Raw genomic sequence first — 26,613 nt, forward strand, 5'->3', positions numbered from 1 at the left:
ACAGAATAGCGAACTATGATTCGTGGAGTGGACCCCAAATAGTTGAGTTGAGGCTCGAGTAATAGTGATGATAAAGAGGCCACAATCACCTATTGCTATTAGAAGTGAAAATGAACAGCTTGAGTGTGCCACAAAGCTCAAAAAAAATCTTTTTTTAACTTTGAACGTCATCAATAGAGCAAACACAACTACCCAATTTCACTTCCAATGGTCAAAATAAACGGTTTTATTGATATAAGTAGTCTTATTGTCTATTTTTCCTTATGGGGATTGTATACTACAAGACTATTTACTTTTAGTACAAGGAGGTCACAATCAACTTTAGCCTACGGATGTAAAATTTCATAGTTTGGATGTATTACAAAGATCAAAAAAATTTATTTTGAACTCCAAGTCTGGTCAATAGAATAAACACAACCACTAAATTTCTCATCCAATAGTCACGATTATTTGTGACTTTTGGATACAAAATACAAGTAGTCTTATTGTATACTTTTCATTTAAGGGATTGTATACTATAAGACTATTTACATTTGATGCAAAGAGGTCACAATCACGTATTTACTTTCGTGAAATTTGATAGCTTGGGTGCGTCACAAAATTTGATAAAATTTCTTGTAAACATTGAGTATTGTCAATGGAACAAACACAACCACCCAATTTTACGTTCAATGATCATAATTAATTATAACCTCTATATACCAAATGTTAATGGTTTTATTGTGTACTTTTCTTTTTAGTGGTTGTATGTTACAAGGCCATTTATTTTTTGTACAAGGAGGTCAAAACCGCTTAGAGCCATTAGATATGAAATTTCACAGCATAGATGTACTACAAAGCTTGATAAAAATTCTTTTAAACTTTGAGGCTGTTAAAGGAATAAACAAACCTGATTTCAGTCCAATGTTAAAATTAATTGTGACTTCTATAGACTTAATATAAACTGAACATTGAGTCTGGTCAATGGAACAAATGTAGCCACCACTTTCACATCTAATAGTCATAATTATTATGTCTTCCATATATGAAAGGTACATAATCTTACTATATACTTTTTCTTTCCGAGATTGCAAACTAAAAGGATATCATAGCCACTTATAGCCATCAATTGTGAAGCATAACACCCTGGGTGGGTTGCAAAGATTAAAAAAATTTCTTTCAAACTTTGAGCCTCGTTAATTAAATCAACAAAACATTCAAATTTCATGTCTAATAGTCAAAATTGATTTTGACCTCTATTTACTAAATAAATATGATCTTATACTATTATATTTCCAAGATTGTATTTAGGGAAAGTAATAGATACCTCTCTCGATTCAATTTTTTAAGCATGCATCTCCAATATTTTTTAAACCACATCATTAATTTCAAAATTATTATTTTTGCATTCACCTCCAATTAAAAAAATAAAATAAAATAAATAAATAATATATATATATATATATATATTTTTTTCAATAAAGCTGATCCAGCATAATTTGTATTTAAAAAGAGATGTTTTCATAATTTTTTTTTTATTTTTTTATTTTTATTTATTCAAAATATAAAAGAAAAAGTATTGAAATCCGTGGCGCGGCTTACAAAGTATTGATATTGAAGGCATTCCTGGTAGTTGGGTCCGGGGATTTTTATAATTTTGCCTGGTATTTACCTCTGCTCGAAGGTAACATGAATTTTTCATTCCTTTAGATCACTCGAAATGAAATATTAAGAGAGAGAGAGTGAGAATGCGACCATGGCGTACGCTACGCCCTTGTGTCATTTCTGCATTGCAGAAGTTCACTGTCTCACCATCTTCATCCCACCATTTTAGCCCTGTTTTTCATGGACCACATGTGCTTCCCATCAATGGCTCCATCTCGAAAACGGCTCTCAATTTCTTCTCCACTTCAATAAGAGTGACTAAGAATGCATTCGCAACCACTGGGGCACAGTCCCCATTCTCTCCTTCTATGCAGAGAAATACTTTATTGGTATGCGTTGCTTCTTGCTTATTTCTTTTTCATCGTTTTATTTTTTATGAAACTATGATTTCTGCTTGTCTTAATAGTTTTTGCTTTTAAATTTTGGGTGGGAATTAGATGAATCAGTGTCACCATTTTTCATCGAAAGAGAGGAAGAGGACGAAGGTGACGCCTGTAACTTCCAAGTTGAAGAAAACCAAAATGAAGTCTTACTCGTAGGTTTTATTATGTGCCTTTATTAATGGTTTGTGTGCTTTCTCTTTCAATAACGATTTGTGGTGATTTCTCTCACTTTATATATGAATAACGGGGTTTTTTTTTTTCTCAGAAGAATGCCCATTCTAGGTTGATCATGAAATTCGGTTTCTTTTAGTTTTAATTTTTTTTAATTCAGGTCTTGTTGGCAATTCACTGTCTGAAATTTTTGTTTTGAAGAACATACTTCCAGTCTGAATGATGATCATTGCTATTTCTTATGGTTTATCTTATTTACAGTGATGATTCATGGAGTGTGTTCTTTTTTTCTTTTGTTACTCTCTATATTGAATTGGTAGGTGTTCAGTTATGTATTTTTAATTTTTTTGGTGGTAATGGGTGATTTTTCCTATTGGCATGTGTGATTTTACTCTTTCTTTTTGACTTCTTTTGTTCAAAATAACTGTGCCCTTTCTTGGATGGTCTTTGATATTTTGTCCTTTTTCCTTTTTATTTTATTTTGAATTGTGCAAAAAATCAGATCATATAAGTCCAGGTTTAGGACAATGAATGACGGATCGATTCGGCGGTGGAGAGCTGGGAAACGGCATAATGCTCACTTGAAGGTCTGTGATACGAAGCTTCATTTTTTAAATTGGTGATTTAAAAATAAATTTATTGCTTTGCATCAGGGTAGGGCCTCTAGGGCATGCATAGTTTATTTATTTAATGAGTTTGTTGATGAAACTTGGAGTTAATGAAAAAAGTTATATGGAGCTCTTAAAAAGCTTATATTGAATACATTCTTTACTAGAAACATTTAAGAAAACAGAAAAAGAATTTGAATATGTCCTTGCTATATGGAGTGGTTCTTCTATCAGTTCCTTATGCAATTTTTACTTCATTGGGGAACAAAGAAATTTGAGAATGGAGAAGAATAGAGAACTCTTTTTCTCCTCTTTGCTCTTTATTCAGTAGGAGCAATTTTTTTTTTACTTATTGTTTCTCAACACAGTTGCTTCATTGGCCGACCTATAGTGTAGGGTCCTTGGAAACCTCTCCCTTGAGGATTTAGGAATCCCAAATTTTGGATCCCACCCAAGATCGTGTACATAGTTGGCTAAACATGAAATAGATGAATACAACTATAAATCGTGTGCAAACAACATGAAATAAATGGATACAACTATGAATCGAGTGCAAAAAACATGAAATAGATGAATACAATTATAATTTGAGTGCAAAAAATAAAGCAAAAACAAAAATCACACGACAACGACACACTATTTATGTGGTTCAACCTATAGGGCTGTATCGACGGCCTCGGCAAATGGAAATCTACTATCTCTATGAAGATTACAATTTTGAGTTACCAGAGATGTACCACTTTCTAGACATCGGGGAAAACTTCACAGACCTTTCCTTCAAAATCCTCTCTCCCAACCAAGCACCCTCGAACAATCTCATCTTTCCCACTAGTACAGGCTACCGGAAAGAGCACATTGAGAGCAATCAAGAGACTTTCTCTCTCTAGAAGAGGAAACTAAACCAACCCAAAATTCCATGGGAAAGCCGCCTCTCTAGGAGGCCATGCCTCTCTCTTGGAGATCTTGGAATCTTTTCCCATGACTCAAAAGTGGTGACGCTTAAAGGGATGAGTATTATGTCTTCTTTGACCCCCTTTTATGGAGATCACTAGGGATTCGTTCTTGCTTCCTAAGAAAACCGTTTTTTCTTTTCACCATAATTCCCTCAATCTTTTGAAGAAAACATAAATGTCGTGATTTTGGCTATCATATACCTAAGAAATCTCCACTTTGATAGGAAAATTACCATAATTGCCTTTCCAAACTTCATTGATTAGATCTCTTGATTTGCCTCTGTTGTGGACGAACACTTTGCCTCCATATTTGTCCACCTCAAACCATGTACCCATCTAGCTTTTCCACTCGCATATCGTACACACTTTGTGTTGTGATACCAATTATAGGAAACCGAGACTTTTTGGATTACCCATTGTGGTGGTGAACCCCCCACTACAACAAATCCAAATACCTCAAAACCAACTCACTTATCACCGGCAAATCAATTCAACAAATCCAAATGCGTAATAACCATATATGGCGTAATAAATTTGGAAAAATTAAGATGAAATCTAGAAAAGTAAAATATGAAAGCACAACCACGCACTACAGACAATAACTCAATCACCATCAAACACACATATATATGTGGTTCACCCTAATCGGGCTGCATCCATATGGGCAACTAGCAAGGATGGATTCACTATCAATGGAGGAAATTACAAGTTTTGTGGGTATCATCCTACAATGTGCAAATAAAAACTCAATTGGTTTTTCCATACTACAAAATACCATCAATCAACTCTTTTCTTTGCTACCTTCGACCACCTCCATTGCTTCAAAGAAAACGCCAATAAATCCGGCCTAATACAAAGGCCCAAAGAAGCTAGAGTTTACCAAGCAAAACCTCCAAATCTCTTTCTTCCCCATAACTTTTCTTCATTTTCTACCAAGAACTCTCCTTCATGCTATGCTCTTCTCTTTCTCTAAAATGACTTTATATAACTCATAAAAGTCATTTTATATTTGACTAAAATGCCTTTGGACAATAAGAGAAATACCTTAGATCAAATGAGAAGTGATTTTGCATCAAACTGTTGAGTTGCCAATTTCCCAAAACTTCTACACATTATTGTTTTTGGGCATTTGTTTTCTTGAAATCGGCTTGTCGGCGATTGACAAGTCAATTTTGACGTGTTGGATTTGTTGTTGTGGGAAGCTCACCACATCAAGTAGGGACTTGGGCTATCCCGGTTAGCCAATAAGTGAAGTGGTATCAAAGCACAAGTTGTGTAGTAATTTTTAGAAATGGCAAGTCACAAGTTTGAGGTGGAGAAATTTAATGGAAAAGATGATTTTGAAATCTAGAAACTAAAAATGTAAGATCTATTAGGATTGGGTTTGAGATCAAGGTGGTAGCGCTACCTGTGACTTAGCTACCGGTCTCGGTTTCCATTCCTACCAATACTAACCCCTTTCGAAAACTACTAACGGTTTCAAAAATTGCTAACCACTACTAATAGTTAACGCTAAAAAGAAAATGTAAAATTGTTGGTATATCAAGGGTAACACAAGGCATTGCTTGGAAAAGATAAGAAATTGGCAACCATGACTCATAATGATTGGGAGGAACTTGATATGAAGGCATGGGTCACTATTCGATTGTGTTTGGTGGATGAAGTGTTGTTTAACATTGTTGGGGAAAAAAGGACGAAAGACTTGGGGGGAAAATTAGATTGTTTGTGTTAAATAAAATCTTTCACAAATCGAATTTTCTTAAAAAAGAAAATTGTATTCCTTGATGATGCACGAGGGTGCAAAAGTGCTGAAATACTTGATTGACTTTAATAAGATCATTTGTCGACTTAAAAGTATTGGAGTGAAAATTGAGGATCAAGATAGGGCGGTCACCTTACTTTGTACATTTTTTTTTTGTTATATTGTTAACATTGTATTACTATAACAAGAACGACTACAAAAGATTGAGGAGAGAGAGAGCTGAGCATACCCTCGAGACGGGTATCTCGGTAAAAAAATTAAGCCATAACCCCTATACAAACTATATACTTTTGGAGAGATTGTATACAAAAAATGGGCTTATAGGCACACCCTTTTACAAGAAGTCACAAAAGAAATTTTGAGTCCTAGAGACCTCTATAGTCCAGTGCAAAAAAGGAGATGGACCATTCATTGTCTTCCATGTTTGTTCGTCGCCTCGCCCCATCTTTAGCTAGAAGGTCGGCGAATTCGTTCGACGTCCGCCACGTATACCTCCAGCAGACATTGATATCCCTGCATAGGTGGTCAATCTCATCAAATATCCTAGATAGGTACCAAGGAGGATCGATGATGGCTGCTGCCCAACATATAATGTTTTTAGTGTCTCCTTCCACCACTAAGGATTGACCGAAGATGGGTCAAAAAATTGCAGGCCCATTAGAAGAGCCAATGCTTCAGCAAGTTGTGAGTCTCCATAGCCGACATATTCAGAAAATGTCATGAGAACATTGCGATTGTGGTCTCTGAAGACTCCCCCTACTCCTGAATGACCCGGATTCCCCAATGAGCAGCCATCGAAATTTAACGTTATGGCATTTTTTGGAGGGGGCATCCAGTTGTCGGCTCTATGTGGGTTTCTAGGCTGGAGTCGAATAATGTAGTCCCATTGCCTGAGGAAAGAGCTCATAGGGATCCCTTTAGAGGCTCCATGGGTGGAGGCCAAAAAATTTACTAGAGATGTAACCTTGTGAAACAGCCCAGAGACTTCATTTCTATGGCCTTGAAAGATCCTCTCGTTCCTTTCAAGCCATAAAACCCATGCTTTAGCAGCGATAGTTGCCCTCCACAAAGTTCTTCCTGCTAAGGGCTAAGGACCACCTGAATAATAATGGAGTAAATCTTTTACCGAAGATGGGAGAACCCAATTAAGATTGAAAAGCTTCAGGATCAGAGTCCAAAGGTCAAAAGCTATATTGCAGTGAAGGAAGAGGTGGGGATTGGATTCGTCCTCTTGTAGACACATTACACATTCTGTTTGGAAGTGGTTGAACCCTTTTTTGAAGCTGGTCCAGTGTCAAGGCCCGCTGACAGCCAGCTATCCAATTAAAGGACTGGACTTTTGGAGGGGCGATTGTGTTCCAGACTTTGTAAAGAGGGGAGGTGGGATTTAGAGGGAAGGTAGGAGGCTGGATAAGTAACTTATAGAAAGAGGCTACCGAGAACTTACCCGAGGGGGCTGGAGTCCCAACCATAGAGTCATTCCCAGATGGAGGTAAAAAAACAGAATGTAGAGCAACCGAGAGGGTGGTGAAGGCTAATGTCTCCTCTTCATTCAGATTCCTTCGAAAAATGGGATTCCAAGTTCTACGCCCCCTGCTAAAACCATATCATCCTCAATTGTGGACTCTTTGTTGAAGGCAATTTGAAAAAGTCCTAGAAATTGGTCCATCAGGGGAGCATGTCCAATCCACAGGTTCGACCATAAGCGAACTCTGTTGCCTTGTTTTGGATGGAATCGAAGCACCTTCTTGAATCGAGCAAAGGAGGATGCTACCGATCTCCAGGCTCTTGAACCCCTGCTTCGTGCTAGCCTATCGGGCACCCACTTGTGGTCTGGGATGTTATATTTGTTCCGAAAAACCTGTGCTCACAAAGAGTTTGGTTGGGTGGCTAATCTCCACCACCACTTTCCCAACAAGGCCAAGTTATGCTTTCTTAGGTCTTTGATTCCTAGACCACCTTGGACTTTGGGCAGTCGGACTCTATCCCAAGATATTAGGTGATATCTCAGTTTATCAGCTGGGCCAAACCATAGAAAGTTCCTCATGAGTTGGTCCAACCTTTGGCCACAGAGGCTGGCATATGGAAGATGGACATTAGGTAAATGGGGGAGTTAGCCAGAGTAGCCTTAACCAAAGTAGAGCGACCGGCCAGAGATAAGAACCTTCCTTTTTAGCCAGCGAGGCCCCTGTCACTCGATCGATCACTTGGGTCTAGTGTCTCTTTTTGGGTTTCCCTAATCCTAGAGGTATTCCCAAATAGGTGGTTGGGAGATCCTCAACAATACAATTTCAAGAAGGAATCATGGCTTTGATTTCTTGGGATGTAAGACCCACTCCCATCATGTTTGATTTTTCCATATTTACTTTGAAGCTAGTGGCATTTTCAAAGCATTTGAGGAAAAGTATGAGGTTCTCTATTTGTTGAGAGTCTGCATCTAAGAAGACTACGGTATCATCTGCGTATTGCAGATGTGATACCAAAGGTCCATATGAACTGCAGTGGAAAGCTGAGAGTAGACCTTACTGGTAGAGACGAGATATAGACCTGCTAAAAATTTCAGCAACTATTGTAAAGGGAAAGGGAGAAAACGGGTCCCCTTGACGGAACCCTCTCGTAGCATCAAAGAATCCTTTAGGACTTCCATTAATAAGGACCGAGACATGGGGATTGGAAATACAGCCATGTATCCATTTTCTCCATCGAGGTCCAAAATTCATTCTCGCCATCATCTCATCTAGTAATGACCAGTCAACGTGATCATATGCTTTTTCCCCATCGAATGTGAAAATCAATCATGGTTTCTTGGATAGGTGCTTAGAGTGGATGCGCTCATGGGCTACTAGCACACCATCCAGTATTAACCTGTCTTTGATAAAGGCAAATTGAGATTGCGAGATGATGAAAGGAAGTACCTGCTTGAGCCTAGAAGCTAAGACCTTGGCAAGAATTTTGTATGTTAAGTTAAGCAGGGCGAAAGTCCTTGAGCTCTTCAGCACCTTCTTTTTTGGGGACAAGGGCTAAGAAGGTAGCATTGATAGCTCTATTTATGATCCCCCTATGATAGAATTCCTCAAAGAAACTCCTAATATCAATTAGGAAGATTCCCTGGAATGATTTGAAGGGGGCCATAGGAAAGCCATTCGGCGCCGGAGCTTTGTCATTGGCTAATTGATCAATGGCCTTTGATATTTCCTCTACTGTAAAAGGTCCTTCCAACTTTCTGGACCAATGACCGGGAACGGTAAGGAAATCTAAACTGGTTATCCTTGGCATGAGACCCGCAGGGGCAGTATAGAGTAACTTGGAGTAATTTAGGATAACCCCTTCAATAACATGTGGCTGAGTTAGAAAACTATTATCCACTTTAATGGTAGATATCAGATTCTCTCTCCTTCTACAGTTGGCTATCCGATGGAAAAAAGCTGTGTTTTGGTCCCCTGCTTTTAACCATTTGACCCGAGATCTTTGGTACCAAAACAACTCTTCTTTCTTAACTGTAAAGAGGTAATCTATCTTTGCTTGGGTTCTAAGCTGTGCTTCAGAAGCTGAGAGGGGTCTAGCTTCTTCGATATTATCAAGATCTTGGATAGAGTTGAGCAGGGAGCTTTTTAACTGAGTAAAATTTCCAAGCCGAGATTGCCTTCAACTTTGCAAAGACTTTTTGTGTAGCTGGATTTTGGTTTGTAACTTAAAACCCTCCCTACCCGAGACTTGGGAGGAGAAAGAATTCCACCAACTAGGAATCAGGGTCAAAAGGGACTGCTCTTCCAACGCCAATTCGAATCTAAAAGGTTTTGGCCCCCTACAGTTCGACTGAGTATCAAGAAGAATGGGGCAATGATCAGAGGTAGGTTTTGGCAGGGTAAAAGCGTGTGAATCAGGAAACAAAACTTCCCAATCAAGAGACAGAAGGAATCTATGCAGTTTAGCCAGGTTGGGTTGAGCAGAGTTGTTGGACCAGGTGAAAGTATTCCCTTGAATTGGGATGTCTACTAGCTCATGTCGAGATATAAAGTCAGAGAAATCCAACATTCCTTGGGAAATATTGGAATTGTGGTTCCTTTCATGGGACCATCTGGTGATGTTGAAATCACCACCCAGGCACCATGCAGAATGTGGTAGGGCTGCTACACTGTCCAATTCAAACCAAAGACGGGGGCGAAGGGAGATTGAATTTGGACCGTAGCTGGCAGAGAAATTTAATGGTACACCATCAGTAGACCTGGAGAGAAGGACGGTGACTGAGAATTCTCCTAAGTGGGCCGAAAAGAGGTCAAACTCAGTTGGGTTGCAAATAAACCAAATGCCACCAGAAGCCCCTGTCGCTAGTAAAGAAACCCATTGACACGGCCTTCTGCCCCACACACTGCGTATGGACTGCAGGGTTGGCTTTGGCTGTTTCGTCTCGGTCAAGGCCAAGATAGACGGGGAAACTTTTATGGAGAGGTCTCGCACCGAGTCCCTTTTGGACTTTTGTCCCAGCCCTCTAATATTCTAGGAAATAAACTTCATTAAGGATGGAAGGAAGCTGGGGAAGGGGCAGTCTTAGGCGACCGCCTGAGAGAAGGGGGAGATTGGTTAGTGGAGGGAAGAGACTCAACTTCAGTAGTAGGTTTGTCATAACTAATTGAGGAAAAGAGGTTAAGCAATTCATGTTGGCCTTTGAGATTCACCTTAAACCTGCTTTGGGCGTCCGCCTGCAAGAACCGGTGTGTCGGGCCTTTGGGTCCAGTATGTTTGAAACCCATTACCCTATAGATCTCCTTCATCCTGTCAGTATCTCGAGAGCTATCTTTCCCACCTGTTCTCTCTTCGTCGCCTTCAACCGGATGGGAAGAAGAGGTTGCAAGGGTTAAAGACTTAAGGGGTAGCACAGGGGGGTTGGCGAAGTTGGACGACAGACCAGGGGAAACAAAAGTATACAGGTCTGACGGCATGGAGCAAGGACTACCTGGATTAAGTTTAGTGAACGGTGGCTCAAGGAACTCAGGAATAAGGTTATCCAGGGGAGATTAAGAAGAAGGGGGGGGGTCTCCGGTGGGGCTTCAGGTTGAGTTGAAGACGATAAAGTGATTGGGGGAGGTGCTCAGCTGTGAACTGGAAGGGCGAAGGGGTTGATAGGCAGAGCTGGAGCGGGGGTGTATAATGATAAGCAGTGAAAGGGGTAAGGTTGTGGACCACTGTGGACAAATGGGGTAGGATAGTAGTCAAAAGGGAGACGGACGGTAGTTATCTTGCTAAGAGGGATAAGGAGGGAAGGCTGGGGGAGAAAAGGGCCAAGAAGCAAAGAGAGATGAGATGGGTCTGGGGGAGATGAATTGAGGGAATGTACCGTAATAATGTCGAATGGGAGAAGAGAAGTGTCCACTTCTATTGGCAAAATAGAAGCAAGCAGAGGAGAGTCTCTCTGAGCGAGGAAGGGAAAAGGTAGAAATGTCAGGGAAAGGATAGACGGGGACCCTAGGAATGAAGGGAAAGAGGGTTTGATCTTCTCATATGTAGTTATAAGGAAGAGAGGCATGAGAGGGGGCGATCGTCTCCTGGGTCGTAGAAGGCGGCGAGATCAGAGGGGAGGTTTGAAGGTTGGGAAGACTAGGTGGACCTTCAAGGAGAGAGAGGGGAGAGGGAGGGACAATGTTAGGTGATCCGTCAAGAGGTGGTTGCCGTAAGGGGCCAGGTGGCACAAAGGAAGAAGGGGTGATATCTTGGACAGAGTGCGAGATGACAGGGCCTGCAGCCGAGGCAAAGGAAGGCGGCGGAGGGTGGGCTTCTGTCTCCTCATAAGAGCCTGGGGCACTTGGTAGTAGGGTCGCCTGCCGTGTGCAAAAAGGGGCAGACTTCTTGGTACTCGATGTACCTTCACCCGATGAAGTCCCTTGCAAAAGAGTCGGGGCAGCAACCGAGGCCCGGTACGAAGCCCCACCTGAGGATGACGGGTCTTTAAAATAGCCCGACAACCTCGGGGAGGGTCGATGAGCTACTACCTCCTTACCGGGTTGACGGGTCGAAGAGGTCGAGAATCCAGAAGAGGGGAGACAGCTAACATCAGCCCCACTGCCACATAACCTGTATATGTGGGCACGAAGCAGTCATGTGGCGCCGACTGACTGACTCTACCGTCCCCAGATGGCTCTAGGAGAGTGCCACCTATCTTCGACGTGGAAGACTGTTGACCGGTCATCGGAAAGTGTGGTCGACCATCTTCCAAACCAGGAAAAATGCCATGGCGTTTTCGATGGTGGCGCTGCTTGGAACTACCAGTTTTCTAGGAAACGACGATCCAAGAGTTTGGGGGGAGAGGACACTAGTGGTGAGAGTGGCCGCCTATCTACCTGGTTAGCCGAGGGGGAAGAAGCGTCTGTCCAGGTCAAGGATATTGGGTAGAACAGATTATCAATTTCTATCCACCCAAAGGGTGGAATAAATTTTGGATCCAGAACCTCAACCAGGAGCAGAATGGAACCCAGCGGTAACGTTTCCAGTGATTTCCAACGAATCGAAATCAAACTCCCACAAGCTTAAGGTATTCTCCCAAAAGTAGCAGGGGACCAAGCATGGAATGGCAAATGGTGAAGCGTCAACCAAACTTTTTGGCATCGGAATGAGCCTTCTTGTGGGGACCAAGCACGGAGGCTCAGAGAAGCCCCTTTAAAGAAAGTAAATTTGGACTCTTGCAACACCTGGCTAGCATGAACTTGCGAGGAGAAGGTGAAGGGGTAGTCTCCACAAGAGAGTCGTCTGGCCACAATATTGGTGTCCTTCTAAAGCTCTTGAGCCCATTTCTCAATTCCTCTAAAATCATCCCGAGGAGGGCGAAAAGTGCATACCAACGAGGACAGGAACTTCGTCTTAAGCGAAGAGGACACTTTTGAAGGGACGACACCAAGAGGGGGCTGAACGGAGGCTGGCTACGCTGAGTGGAAGGAGCCTCCTTGGGCGGAGCCTTCATTGCGGGAACCCTATGATAATCTTATTACTACATTGAGTTGTAGTAATGAAAATTCTCTTGATTTGGGCTCGGTTTGTAGTGTTTTCTTTGCCAATGAACTTCGAAAGAAGACATCTTTGGGTAGTTGGGTGGAATCAAAGACGGATGCTCTTGTGGCAAGGGGTCGATTGAATGAACAAGGTGATTCATCAAGGAATCATTCAAGAAGCAATTGAAGGTTTCGATCATTCAATGGCAAGAACATATGTTGGTAATGTGGGAAGCCCGATTATATAGGGAAGAATTGTTTTAAAAGAAAGGGGATGAATTCTTCAAAAGATCCTAATGCAGCAAGCAAAAGGCGAAACAAAGCTAAGAATGAAGCAAATCAAGTTGAAGAGTTGACATTCGGAGTCATCGAAGATGAAGTATTGATGGTGGCATACAATATGTTTTATCAAAAGTGATCATTGATAGTGGAGCCACCCATCATATGTGCCCACTTAGATCATGATTTGACTCATATGAGTTATGTGACAGAAGATTGGTATCCACAAACAATAACTCAACTAGCAAAGCAATTGGAATGGGTTCGGTTCGTCTACAAATCTTTGATGGAACCATTCGGACAATTAAAGATGCCAGGCATGTCCTTGAGCTAAGAAAGAGCTTGATTTGTCTTTCTTCTCTAGATTTGGAAGGTTACAAGTTCACCTGTCAAGGTGGGGTGCTCAAAGTTTCAAAGGGGGCTCTAATTGTGACAAAAGGAGTCCAAGAAGGAAACTTGTATAAATTGTTAAGGAGCACAATTGTAAATGAAAGGGTAAATTTGGTTGCAGAGTAAGAAGAAACTCGGAAAGGGATACATGGTTTCGCAATGAAAAATCTTGATGTTGCAAAGCAAGGTCTTGATAATGATATCTGGCAAAGTGGAAAAAGGGAGGCTTTAGGACTCTCTCAAGAGAAACTGAAGTTCAAAGCACCTCATAAATTTTCTTCGGGCCAATGATGAAAATTTGGTGAAAGGAAGGGCCAATGTGTTAAAGTGTTGTATAGAACTCTAGTGTTGATTTTGATCATTGCCATGGTTAGTACAAAATTCTTCATTTCACTTGTTTGTAGTTTTCTTGATTGGCTTCTGATTAGCCAAGGAGTGAAAATTTGGAATAGAGTGAAATGGGTACTTTTGAATATAAAAAGTATGGGCAAGTATCACTAAGGCTATGAATATAAGCAAAGCTTTGTGGGAGAGACTTATGCAAAGGATCTCGATGGTATGAGATCAAGTACCAGTTATGCATGGAGGTGTGCTAGACATATTTCACCTAAAGCATGTGAGGAGGTGGCATAGCTTAAGAGCTCAAGGATGAGAGTATTGAAGGAGGTAGTGTTTGCATGAGAAGCACAAACACGAAGGACGATGAGCAAGACATTATCATGGAGGTTATTAGCTAGAGAGCTTGCGGCATTGGCTAAGTTATCTTGGTTCTTCAAGAAAAGAATAATTGGATATGGATGGCAAGGTGAGGATGTGATTTTGCATCAAGGTGGATTGTTGGGATGGTGATGCAAATTCACCTCCCATTTGATCTAGGGTGTTCAAGGGTTTTTGTGCTCAAGTGTAAAATGACCTTTATGGGTTACATAAAGTCATCGTAGAGATATAGAAAAGCATCATGTAAGGGAATATGAGGGAGAATGTAGGAAAGAGCTCTTGGTAGAGAGCAAAGGAAAGTTTTGGGAAAGAAAGAGATTTGAGGATTTTGCTTGGCAAACCCTAGCTTCTTTGTGACGTTGTATTGGGCTAGGTTTATTAGCATTCTCTTTGTGGCAACAGAGTTAGTTGAAGGTAGCAAAGAAAGGAGTCGATTGATGGTTTTTGTGGTATATAAAAAAATCTATCTGAGCTTTTTTTCTTTTCCATTGTAAGATAATATTTACAAATCTACAGAACTCGTGATTTTCTCCATTGATAGTAAATTCATCCTTGCCAGTTACTCGTGGATGTAGCTTGATTAGATTGAATTACGTGTATTTGTTTGTTTGATGGTGATTGGGTGGTTCTTCAAAGTGTGGGGTTGTGTTTTTTATTTCTTATTTCACTTCTCTTGATTCTATCTTATTTTTTCCAAATTTAGTACACCATATATGATTCTTGGGTGTTTGGATTTCTTGAAATTAATTTGCCAATGATCGGCGAGTTGGTTTCGAGGTATTGAAGTTATTGCAGTGGGGGGCTCACTGCAACAAGTGGTAATCGAGAAAGTCTTAGTTTCCAATATACTATGTTGAGTTTAAGTTAGATCTCTATATACCTTGTATTCTATCTAACCTAATGTGGTTGTCCTTTTCTATGGTCCATCTAGTTTTTTTTTTTGTGGCATCAAATGTTTCACAAAGTGAGGAATGACTCACACTCAAGACATGCCTATGATCCACCTCTTCCTACCTAACATACAACCACTTCATTGGCTCCTCTATGCTCTTGGATGGGATGGGGCTTCTAAATAGCTAGTATTCTCTAGAATCTCCTCTTGTATATAAGCCATCCTCCATGATCTAAGGGCTGACCTTTAAGTCATCTGTTTAGACCAATGGAGTAATCATAAACATTAAAATGAGCAGTGAAAAAGGCAGCGATATTGGAGTGCCAAGTGACGTGCTACTGTAGTACCATGGAGTTAATAATTCCCTTTTATATTCAAAGAACCTTTTTAACTTTGTTGGACCTATCCCTGAATAACTCTCCAACGTTTACGAGACTCAAGTTATTCTGAGAGCTGCAATCATTTCAGTGATAGTCATAGAATCCACTTAGAAAGGCACTTCCAAATTCCCTGTTCCTTTACTAGGGGCAATTTCCATTCACATTAATCTCCCATTTTCATCTTAGGCCCCTCCCTCCTCTCTTCCCTTTAAATTTTTCCTGATCATAGTCCCACGAAAAGTTTATCTAGCTTGTATCTTCTATTTGATGACCTAATACCCACTATCTATTACAATAGTATTTGCTTTGCGCCTGAATTCTTATCACTTGGGAATATTGTTATATATCATCTATCGATGAGACCCGAAGCGGCGTCAACACAAAGTTAGTACTTTGGAGAGATGCTCTAGAATCCAAAGTTTTTAAAATTAGTTGGACTAAGATAGAGTATATGGAATGCAAGTTTAGTAGTAATAGAAGTAGAGACGAGGAAGTAGTTAAGATTGACGACCAGGAAGTACAAAACAGACCACACTTTTGATACCTTGGGTCGATATTCCAGGAAATTGTAGAGATTGAGGAAGATGTCGCACATAGAATTAGAGCTGGGTGGGCGAAGTGGAGATGTGCAACTGAAATTTTATGTGATTGCCACATACCAATGAATATGAAGGGTAAGTTCTATAGGACAACTGTGAGACCAACTTTTCTTTATGAGGTAGAATGTTGGGCAGGCAAAAGACAATATACCTATAAAATGAGTGTAGCGGAGATGAGGATGTTGGGATGGATGAGTGGAAAGAAAAGATGGAATAGAATCCGAAATTAATCCATTCGGAAAAGTTTAGGTGTGGCACCAATAGGCAATAAGATGAGAGAGAGTAGACTTAGGTGGGCTGACCATGGGTGTCGTCGACCCAGTACTACACATATTAGGAGGTGCGAGTTAGTTCAAATTGAAGGATTGAAAAGGGCAAGGGTAGGCTCGAAAGGACGTGGTTGGAAGTTGTTCAAAAGGATATGGGGGACTTATGGCTTCACTGAGGGTATGGCCTCAAATAGAGCAAATTGGCAGACCGGGATTCGTGTAGCTGACCCTAATTAATTGGGAAAAGGCTATGATAATGATGATCATCTATCACCCTTAACACAACCCATGCTGACACCCTCTATTACCAAAAGCAAGCACTTGGGTGCCTCGTCTGCTGCCTAGATGAGCTGGTGAACTGGCCTTCTATGTGCGCATGTCAAGAAGTCAACTCCAAGTGGTTGCTTGTTATATCCACCCAAAAGTCCTCTTAGATCCGTTACTTTGGATATAAGAGCACAAAGCATAAAAATACTGAAGTTGGGATTTTCTTTTTCAATTTGGGAAAATTTAATCAAAACCTTTCAAGTGGTACCAAGGTTGTGTATTAACTATCAGCTGTTTAATCAAAACCTTTCAAGTGGTACCAAGGTGGTGTATTAACTATCGGCTGTTAGGCATATGTTAACTATTTTATTGTTTCTTACTTTCTAAGAGTTGAGATTGAGTGCTCAATATTGGTAGTGGGTAGAAACTGAAATGCCAACTGTTATACTTAAACATTGTAAACAGTTTGCCACTTAGTCTATACTTGGTCTATATCATCTGATTCTTAACAATGCTTCACGGATCCTTCTTATGTTGAGGAAAAAATTCTTCAAGGAGTTCAGCACATCACCACTTTCTTGACTTATCCTCCATATCAGCAAGGTGAGTCCTGATTTTTGCCTAAATTCCTCGAATTCACTGTAGCCCTGTGAAAACACCCTCGGCACTTTGTCACAAATGCGACCATGTCTTTCTCAGAGCTTCAATTCAAGGTTTCCAACAAGTCATAGGCCTTATTTCTTTTTCCCTTGTCAGTTAAACCCCCATTGGAGTCCCACCTATTGCGTCAGACTGTGCCCCTTGTTAAGAGAGATAGTGATCTATCCTAAAGTTTGCACTTCTTGCATCAACACTCCCTCTATCTCGTGTTCTATTCTGTCATGAGAAGATCCATTCTCACCAACTTGTATTAGGTTTTTGAATGGAGATACTATAGATTTTGTCTTGCAGTGTAACTTCTCTTAGTCTGGATCTTGCACTGTGGTCTTCCATTTTTGAGCCAATACATACTATTTCTGTCTTCTTTGAACTGCTAGAAGCTGTAAAGCCAATCATTTATCTCAAAATAGAGTTCGATAGCATCAACCAACCACCATGAGATAGCACTACCACGATACATAAATGATATCCCGAGGCAGATTTTCACTCATCCGAATCCCCTTGGAAATCAGCATATGAATATCCTAAAATGGATAATTCATTGACATCCCCATAACTGAGTGCATAATCATATGTTCTCATAAGGTATCTAAGTATTCTCTTCATGGCTTTCCAATATTCCAATCTTGGTTTCTTTAAACTCTCCCAATTAGTCTTTCAGTGAAAGCTAAATTGGGTCTAGGGCCCATATGCATGAGGGATCCTTCGGCACTTCTATATGGCGCTCTTTCGATTATCTTTCTCTCCATCATTTCTCGGACACATACTCAAGCTTAGCTTCATTCTCTTTCCACGGGTGTATTAATTGGTTTGCACTCGCTCATGTGAAATCCTACAAGTACCTTTTGCAATTTGTGGCTTGAGATAATTGAAGTGTTGGGGTTGCTCTATCTTGTATTATCTTTATCCCCAGCACAAAGGAAGCTTCACACCCATGTCTTTAATATCAAAGTTATCCAATAACAAGGACTTTCTTTCTCTTACCAGGTTTAAGGAGTTACTAGCCAATGGAATATCATTTACATACAAAGTTAAGAAAACGATGTCACTACCACTGACCTTAATATAAATGCATGTGTCCTCCTCATTAGGTTTGAAGTCATGTTTGACAACGTATAATGAAATTAAATGAACCATCACCTTGATGCTTGTTTCAAGCCATACAAGGATTTATTAAGTTTGTGCACAAGCTTCTCCTTCCCCTTTACTCCAAAACCATCGGTTTGTTCATATAAATTCCCTCGTTTAAATCCCCACTAAGGAAAGCAGTGTTAACATCCATTTTATGGAGTTCAAGGTCTAGGTATATGGTGATAGCTAGGATGATCCTAATGGAGACCATTTTGGCGATTACGGAGAAAGTGTCATGGTAGTCTATCCCTTCCTTTTGTGTGAACCCTCTAGCGACCAACCTTGCCTTACACTTGTGTAATTGCCTCTCAGAGTTTAGTTTCTTTTTAAAGACCCACTTGCACCCTATAGCCTTTCGATTAGGTGGTAGGTGAATTAACTCCAATACTTGATTTTTCTCAATAGAATTCATGTAATCGTCCAATGGCCTCTCTCCATAGATTTCTCTTGGGGCAATTAATGACTTCTTGGTATTTAGTTCGTTCATGGTTGGGTTCTTCACTTATTCTCTTATATACCTCACCTAGCTAGGTGAAGAACTGGGGTGGTCTTCTTACTCTTTATCTTCTCCTTGGGGGAACCATGGGCATCCATCTCATAGAAATCTACTTGTTAGGGAAATGTGCACCGTAACTTTCGATTACATTGCTATTGGACAAGTCATAAAACAGGTCAGCCTTACCATGCGTTGGATAGTCAATAAAAACACATTTGATGCTCTTGGGTTCTAGTTTACTCCTATTTTGTGAAGGGATCGAAAAATGGGCTGAACATCCCTAAACTTGAGGTGCTTGATGGAGGGAGGACGCTCTAGATAGAGTTGAGGTAACCGCCTGAATGGGAGTCCGGTTGAGGATACAAGTGGCTGTTAGAATCGCCTCTCCCCAAAATTCTAATCCAAGTTTGGTGGTACCTATCATACTTGGCAGTTTGCACCATCTCTATTAGTGTCCAATTTCTTATTTCGGCAGCCCCATTTTGTTCGGGTGAATAATGTGGTTTGATATATATTCCGTTCTTTTCACAGTAATTTGAACTTTATATATTGTTATTGGAGCCTCAACATCTGGCATAAGGGGGATGAATGACATCATGAAAGAGAGAAAAAGTATGTGGATTTTGATAGAAGATAAAAGAGATTGTGAGTTTTCATGGACAGAGGAATAAAAGAAGCAGTGTACGGATTGGGTTGGAGCATGAATGTTGGCTTGATGTCTGCATATCGTGGCAAATCTCTTCTTTAAGCCATTAATGAAAATTGAAGTGTCCATTTTCCTTTAGTCACAATGACTACCTTGGAGAGGAGAGGGAGGGGGGCAACCTCCTCAGAGTATTGCAGATGATCATCAAGGGCTGGACCTGTCATCTTCCTCCCCTATCTATAACATTAGGCCTTCCCCTAAACAAGCCATATCCCTATTGCAATCAATCCTATCGGAAGTTTCTCTAATTGCCTGCTTAACAAAATAAGCCATGAAAGATATAAAAACTCATTAGTGTTAACTGCAAAAAGTGCAGTAAAGAGAAACCTGCAACCTATCCAAAAAAGGAGTCGAACACAAAAAGAAACATATGGCTTGTTGAATAGCATCAAAAGATGCTACTCTACTTTAATGAACAACCTTGTCATCAGGGTCGAAAATTCGGAAACCTATCTTGTAATTTTTCAAATGGTTCCCATCCCGCATCTCTTGGTTCTATTTTTGTTTTTGTTTTTTTGGTTGCTCTAGAACCTCTGTAGTTGCATGATTTTGATATTTTTGCACCTGCTGTCCCTATATATGTCTTTTGTCCAACTACCATGGGCCTTCCATGAATTATGAGATATGAATTTGTACCGGTACTTTTGATCCCACCTTCTTCTTGAGCAATGAGGCATGAAACACGTGACGTATCAATCCTTGGCCAATTCTCCGATACACAGAATTTTGGGGAAGTTTGTTGGATCTTTGCGTGTTAACTGAATTCAATACGGTTGAAGGCATAAGAAGACCATATCCCCAACTTCGTGCTCCATTTCTTTGCATTTTCATCTGCTTGTTGCTTTCTTTGATGTTGGTCCATGGGCAAATTAGCCTTCTAAATCTGACTGATGCGATCATGACTTTGTGATTTCAGTTCAACTGTTTGACCACTTGTAGCCCTTGGATGTAAGAAATTAAGTGGTTGGCCACACACGCCTTCGAATGGTGTTGTTTGTGTAGAGGAGTGACGGATGGTGTTGTGTCACCAAGATGCTACTAATGGGAGCTCACTCACTGTTTTGGATGGGTACCTGCAAACATAGAAAATAAGTTTCTGGACATTTGTTTACTACCTTAGTTTGCCCATCTATCTGGGGATGATATGCCACGGTTATCTTTAGTTGTATTCCATGCAACTTAAACAACTTCCGGAAGTGATTTGTGACTACGTCACCATCACTATCAAAGTCTACAGATATGGACATACCATGGAGTTTAAAGATAAGCTTCAGAAAATGTTGTGTTACTGCTGCTACAATGTCGGTTTGGTGATCAATTACCATCTTAATGATGTTTACCTATAAAGTTTGGGAGCCCTTCAATGAAATTCATTGAGATGTTTGTCCATACCAGGTCTGGAATGGGAAGGGGTTAAAGCCAGCTGGGAATTCTCACCATTTCACCTTTTTTGTCTTGGACAACTATCCGATTCTGTAATAAATCACCTGATGTCATGTTCATTCTCTTCCAGCACAAGGCTCTTGAGATTATTTTAAGTTTTGACTTGCTGTAAACTACATCTTCGAAGCTTGTATGTATACTTAGTTTATGAAAATAATAATAGTGACAAAAGCACCAACACCAATATAGTGGTTTTCCAGCTATATATTTCCAAAAGCAATTGACAGGCAAATATCTTTAAGTTTTGTTAGTTGTGGCTATATTTGGCTTTAATACATTGTTAGTGAGAATTGCAAAATCATGAAAAATAGAAGAAGTGAGTTAAGTTTCAACAATTATGTGATCTTGAACCTTGACCTATGTACTAGTTTTCATCGTTTTCAGCTCATTTTATTGTAGTTTTTCTTTGTTAGTGATTTACGCCACATTTGGCCTAATATTTGGACTTTGGCATGTGTCTCGTTTGGTTCCTTCCTCTCTGTATTATATTAATCTTGGGTAGTTAAGGTAAGTTGGGGACCTAAACCCCCTAATCTATATTGTTACATAACAATACATAGGCAAATGGGAATTTTAAGGTGTTTTGTTGATGGAACCATTAAGAATTCTAAGTGAAGAAGTTGGCTCCTGACCTAAGGGTAGTCATGAAAGGGCACAGATCAGCACAAGATTTATCTAATCCACCCATTGTTTTGATTATGCCACCCAAAACATGGGTGGCAATATGGACTCCAGACCTCCTGGTTTTTCTACCCATTCCTTGCGTCTTTTTTTCTTGTTTTCCTTTTGAAAGAACATACTGTGTGGAGTAGATTATTAAAATTTGAGTGGCTGGATCAGTGCCCTTTATGGAACTCCCAAATTGAGATTGAATTCCCCTAAAGTGGACACACTTGGCCACTGGGGAAACTCGTGGGCACTAGTCTCTTAGGTGAAGGCTTTCTCCCCAGCCTTACTTATAAAGCGGATGTAAATGCTAATAAGTCACCTTGGTTGGTGTGATCTTAAGTACTTTGGGTTGTTTTTTTGTGTGTTGGGGGTTAATGTAATCTTAAGTATCCCAAAGAACTATATTTTGGTGACATTGCTCTTTTTATAATCGTGGGTAAGTTTTGTTTACCTTTGCATCACCTTCATCTTATTTTGGGTACGATAGCAGTCAAATTTTCTTTCAATAAATAACCAGAGTTATCTGGTAATACCAGCTAATTTTTCAGAGAAACATAAGGGTTCTTAAGGGAATCCTGCTTTTTTTACTCCATAACATTCTTTTAGGCAGTTCTAGGTTCATGCATCCTTGGTATGTATAAGAGACTATCTGGGAAATATAGCTGAGTTTCTTATTTATTGGAATTAGAAGGGATAATTCTTGAGTTATCGTGGCTGCTAATCTGGTCGGATTGGCTCGTTTACTAGTTTGTATACCACACTTTTGATGATAGCTAGTTTAAAATTTGCTGCTCTTTTTGGTTTTTTTTTTTTTCAATCAAAATCTGGGTCCTCAGAGCATCCTGGTGGAGCTTTAGTCTCTCTCTCTCTCTCTCGGGTACTTCATGTTCCCTCTTTTCCCTACTTCCTGCTTAGCTTCTCACCTTGCCATTCGATACTCCATGTTCCCTCTTTTCCCTACTTCCTGCTTAGCTTCTCACCTCGCCATTTGAAAACCATAAGTTGCTCCTCATTTGTTAAGCACATGGTAATCCTACCATACTGCATTGTGGGCTCATTGTCACTTAAGTGACTTCATGTTCCAAAATTGTCTAGGTGGCAAACTGACATGACCCCAGGATCTCTTGTCAACATCAAATTTGTCAGATTCGCTTATGTGTCTTCTTTGGTTTGGTGAGAAAAATGAAGCAATTCGGTGCTTCGGCCAATTTAGGGGAAGACTTCGGATTTTTTTAAATTTAATATAAATTATTTGGATATTTATATATAAAATATATACAAATAATGGAATATATATATATATATATATATATATATATATATATATATATATATATATATTAAATAAATTTATATAGCTATTTCTTTGCTAGCCGAATCAGACCTGAAATAAACCCGAAGCAAACCCGAAGCGGTCCGAATCTGACTGAAGCGGCAGCACCAAGCTTCGCTTCTCTTCGGTTTATGCCTAAAATCTGAAGGCTTCACAGCCTCTTCGGCCGAAGCGAAGCGAATTTTGATAACATTCGTCAACATATGTGATTCGAACTTTTTAAGTACCATTCTTTTTAAAACCCCTGATTTCATCTTGCTTGCACATTTTCCTCTTTGAAAGTGTGAAATTGGTTATGCAAAAACTATGGGGTTCACACGTGTGTGCGTGCACCCATAAGTGCAGAGAGGGAGAGAGAGAAGGCAACTGAATGGTGTGGTTTGCATATGATAGTTGAAATTGCTAATTTGCTATAATAGCAATTGGGAATAAAGTGGGATTTTTTTTGGTGGATTTGCAGTCAAAGAAAGCGAAAAGAAGGCTGAGACAGCCTGCGCTTGTCCATGCAGCTTATGCTAAGGTGATGAAGAAGCTTAACTTTTGTGGCTGAGATATGTTTTTAGGCTTCAGTAAATTCCCATTTCCATTGAGCTGGACAGATGTAGGTATTTTTTTCTTTCCATGAATTTTTCTTCTGTCCCATTTGTATGGTTATGGTTATGAAATCACTGAATTCTACTGGTACAATATTCGTTGGATGTTGCAATTTTTGGGTATGGTTGCGGGCAAAACCTGATGTTGGGCTCAATCAAATTTGTCAGACCTGAGCAGCTATGGTAAACTCTCTCTCTCTGGGGTATGCATCTTTCTTTTTGAGAAAGAACAGAGTCTTTGTGATTTTCTGGACATTATGTGGACACAGCTTTTCTTTTTTTAAAGATGCTTTTTGGGCGGGTACGCTATACATGGTGTGCTTTTCGGGATACAACAGTGAGTTTATCCTTGGTTGTGTGACTATCAGTTGATGGTGTGGATGGGGGAGATGAGCCGTTGTTCTGTTGACTGTGAGAGATAGAGAGAATCAGCAACCTCATCTCCACCTTTGTCGACGATGAGATGATGGTTTGTGGATAGTCTCCGTGTACACTATACAAGCAGAGTTTACACACTCCTCTCTCTATCGGATTATATGGATTGCCCTTTACTGTCGATCTTGTGTATGGACTTACTGTGCTACACTCTCTTGGGATATCTATCGCAAGCCGTATTTATGAGACCTAAGCGGACCTATCCAGACTGGTTCATGGCAAAAATTAGGTCAAGTGGAAAATGGACTAATGTTTGACTAGTTCCATTAAACAAGATTAGACAATATTTTAGGAATTTAAAATATTTTTCTTAATTTGTTTTGGTTTTTTAAGCTTGGACTCTCTGTAATTGTTGGATGAAGTAAACATTCAACGAATAAGGATTCTCCTTCTTGAATTAAACTTCTCAATATACCGAGCCATTTGCATTCCAAACCTTGGTGTGGTAAACAGCACCAACATCTCCATAAGAAAATCAAGACCAGAAAGGCCTGCAACTTCTCTGTAAACTTGAAAATCAGTTCCAGATTTTATTGCCCCTGAATGGAAGATGTCCTGCAACAAAGGAAACAACCAAATATTAACAGAGTTAAATTAAACGTACAAACTGCTAGAAATGTCAAAAGTTTTTTCATTTTTATTCCTGATAAGCAACTTCTACTCATTAGTATCAAAAGTAAGTGGTCTAATTTATATATGTATCTCTTTATATATTAATGTGATATCTGGTGCATCTCTTTTTGAAATTTGAGAAAAATAAGTGATATAACCTTGATCTGTTTTTTCATAGGAAAAAAGTTTACATATAGTGTGAACTGTATGCTGGAGAAGGAAGGCACGATCTATCAAAAAAGGTTATTCTAATGCTAAAAAACTCTCGAAATGATAACATGAGATGTGCAAATATAGAAAAAAAAAAAGAACACAGAAATTTAAGTCATAAAAATAGTACATCTTGTAACATATTATATGGATTGATCATTTCAAGACTTTCAAACACTTGCAAAAAATGTTCAATTTATATCATTTTTTAGTTTTAAATTTTATATTTAGATGTTAGATGGATTTTCAGGTCATCATTGAAATTTTGAACATCAAAATTACATCTTCAGGAGAGATGTCTTCTTTAGATTCTTTAAGATTGACACCTTATGCAAACCTCACCCCCTTCTCAAAAAACCTTATGCAAACCTCACCCGCTTTTCAAAAAACATCTATATATGTGCAAGTCCGTTGTATCAAATACAACAGAAAGTGCAAAAATGAGTAATAACCCTCCGCCTGTAGATTCAATTCACATTTTGTTCCTTGGGTACTGGTGGAGTTTAATTCGACAAATTTGTTTTATTCTGTTTGATTGTGGTGAGCTCTATAATGGATATCATGTAGGTTGATCGTTGGCATGGCTGATTCCACTTTCATACTCCTGATTTCCTTAGAAAATTTCTTTGTTAAGTGCTGCTCAATCGTACTCAATTAAACAATCACCCCAAGTCGGACAAGGTGAACAGAATGGGGCACCTTGGTGATTCCCATTTTTATACCCTAAATTAATGGCACCTCTATTTTGACTGGACTAAACGTTTTCAAAAGGCATGTCTTTTTTCATAAACATTAAGTTTCATTGAGATAATGAAAGAAATACCACATAAAGATAAAAGAAAAGAAAGAAAATAAAAAGAAGGGAAGAAAGGAGAAAGGAATGAGGGGAAGAGGAGGAAGCACTAGGCCATAGTCACCTGTTTTTGCTAAAAAGTTGGCATCTGCATTAAAATCTCTAAAAACATGAGCAGACTGCACTTCTCTCCCTTTAAGACACAAGATAACTTCATCCATAATAGGGCTTAAAAACCAAGGTCTACAATCCGGCTCCCTTTACTATTTGATCATATTAGCCGAATCTCCTTCTATGATAAGTCGTATGTGATTTGGTTGAAGTTTGGAGGCACCAATCTTCAAAGCCCAGAGCTCCACTTCGTTAATATAACATTGATGGAGCCGACCTTGGTAAGACCAGTGAATGACTCCCGAGTCTCGCAACATACCCCCCATATCCTACCACTCAATTCTTCCCTAGAACACCACCATCAAAATTGAGTTTGAGCCGTCCATTAGGTGGTGGTGTCCAAGCTGTGGATCTATGGGTCTCCACTCTTTACGAAATAAGATCTCTCTAAGTGTGTGAAGTAAAGCTCTTTAAGAATGACCTTAAAGAGTGGAAAAATCTAAGCCCAGGCTAAAACAGAACAACTAATGGCCTAGCACAATTTATAGACATCCCTCTTCTGTTCTTCAAATGTTTTGTTATTCTGCTCCTTCCACACATTCCAAAGAATGGCAACCACTAATTCCTCCAAAGGGCAATACCCAATGTCGAGAAGTTGGAGACCAACCTGTTATAGCAGATGATCAAACCTTCCGGCCTAACCCATGTCCAACTTAGATAAGGCACAGACCTAGCCCCACAACTCATCAACAAAAAAGGGTAGTGAATGAAATGTGGTCAAGTGTTTCTTCATCATTCTATTATTCCCGTCTTGCGAAGCTGGTATCATTCTATTATTCCCATCTTGCGAAGCTGGTCAATAGTGAGGGCTCTCTTATAGCTTAGAATCCACATGAAAGTTTTTACTCTGCCTGATACCCTGCAATTCCAAAATTTGGAGACTAATGGGTTGTCTTCTATGTGCCACTCCCTATAAATGTTATTATACAATGATCTGACTGTGAAGGCCCACTAGGTTCTAAGCTCCATATTAGCTTGTCTTCCTTCCTAGAAAAGCAGCAGAAAGCATATAGAGAGGAAATTAGTGAAGACCCTGTGAATGTAGGATTCTCACTTGTTTTGCAATG

General features: G+C 39.8%; 1 protein-coding gene across 2 annotated transcripts; it reads left to right on the forward strand.

The window, feature by feature from the left end:
- Positions 1-1,543: 1,543 nt before the first annotated feature.
- On the forward strand, positions 1,544-24,195 carry LOC18443875 (Ribosomal protein L35). Of its 2 annotated transcripts, XR_002282538.2 has the most exons (5): positions 1,544-1,973; positions 2,082-2,179; positions 2,701-2,785; positions 23,193-23,508; positions 23,694-24,195. XR_002282538.2 is itself a non-coding variant. In XM_011628640.3 (4 exons), the coding sequence occupies exons 1-4, from the start codon at positions 1,728-1,730 to the stop codon at positions 23,280-23,282; spliced, it is 519 nt and encodes a 172-aa protein (XP_011626942.1). In that variant the 5' UTR covers positions 1,544-1,727; the 3' UTR covers positions 23,283-23,634. The 2 variants fall into 2 exon arrangements, 1 of the variants encoding a protein (XP_011626942.1); XM_011628640.3 differs by lacking the exon at positions 23,694-24,195 and having other exon boundaries at positions 23,193-23,634.
- Positions 24,196-26,613: the final 2,418 nt, after the last annotated feature.

The sequence above is a fragment of the Amborella trichopoda genome, chromosome 3 (assembly GCF_054954075.1).
Source record: "Amborella trichopoda isolate Santa Cruz 75 chromosome 3, AtrichopodaSantaCruz75HAP2 v2.0, whole genome shotgun sequence".
NCBI lineage: Eukaryota > Viridiplantae > Streptophyta > Magnoliopsida > Amborellales > Amborellaceae > Amborella > Amborella trichopoda.

Bases quoted from the DNA above. Each gene is read 5' to 3' on its own strand.
- LOC18443875 (XM_011628640.3), top strand. From the start codon at position 1,728: ATGCGACCATGGCGTACGCTACGCCCTTGTGTCATTTCTGCATTGCAG. The intron at 2,180-2,700 runs GTAGGTTTTATT...GCAAAAAATCAG, and splicing joins ACCAAAATGAAGTCTTACTC to ATCATATAAGTCCAGGTTTA. The intron at 2,786-23,192 runs GTCTGTGATACG...GTGGATTTGCAG, and splicing joins GGCATAATGCTCACTTGAAG to TCAAAGAAAGCGAAAAGAAG.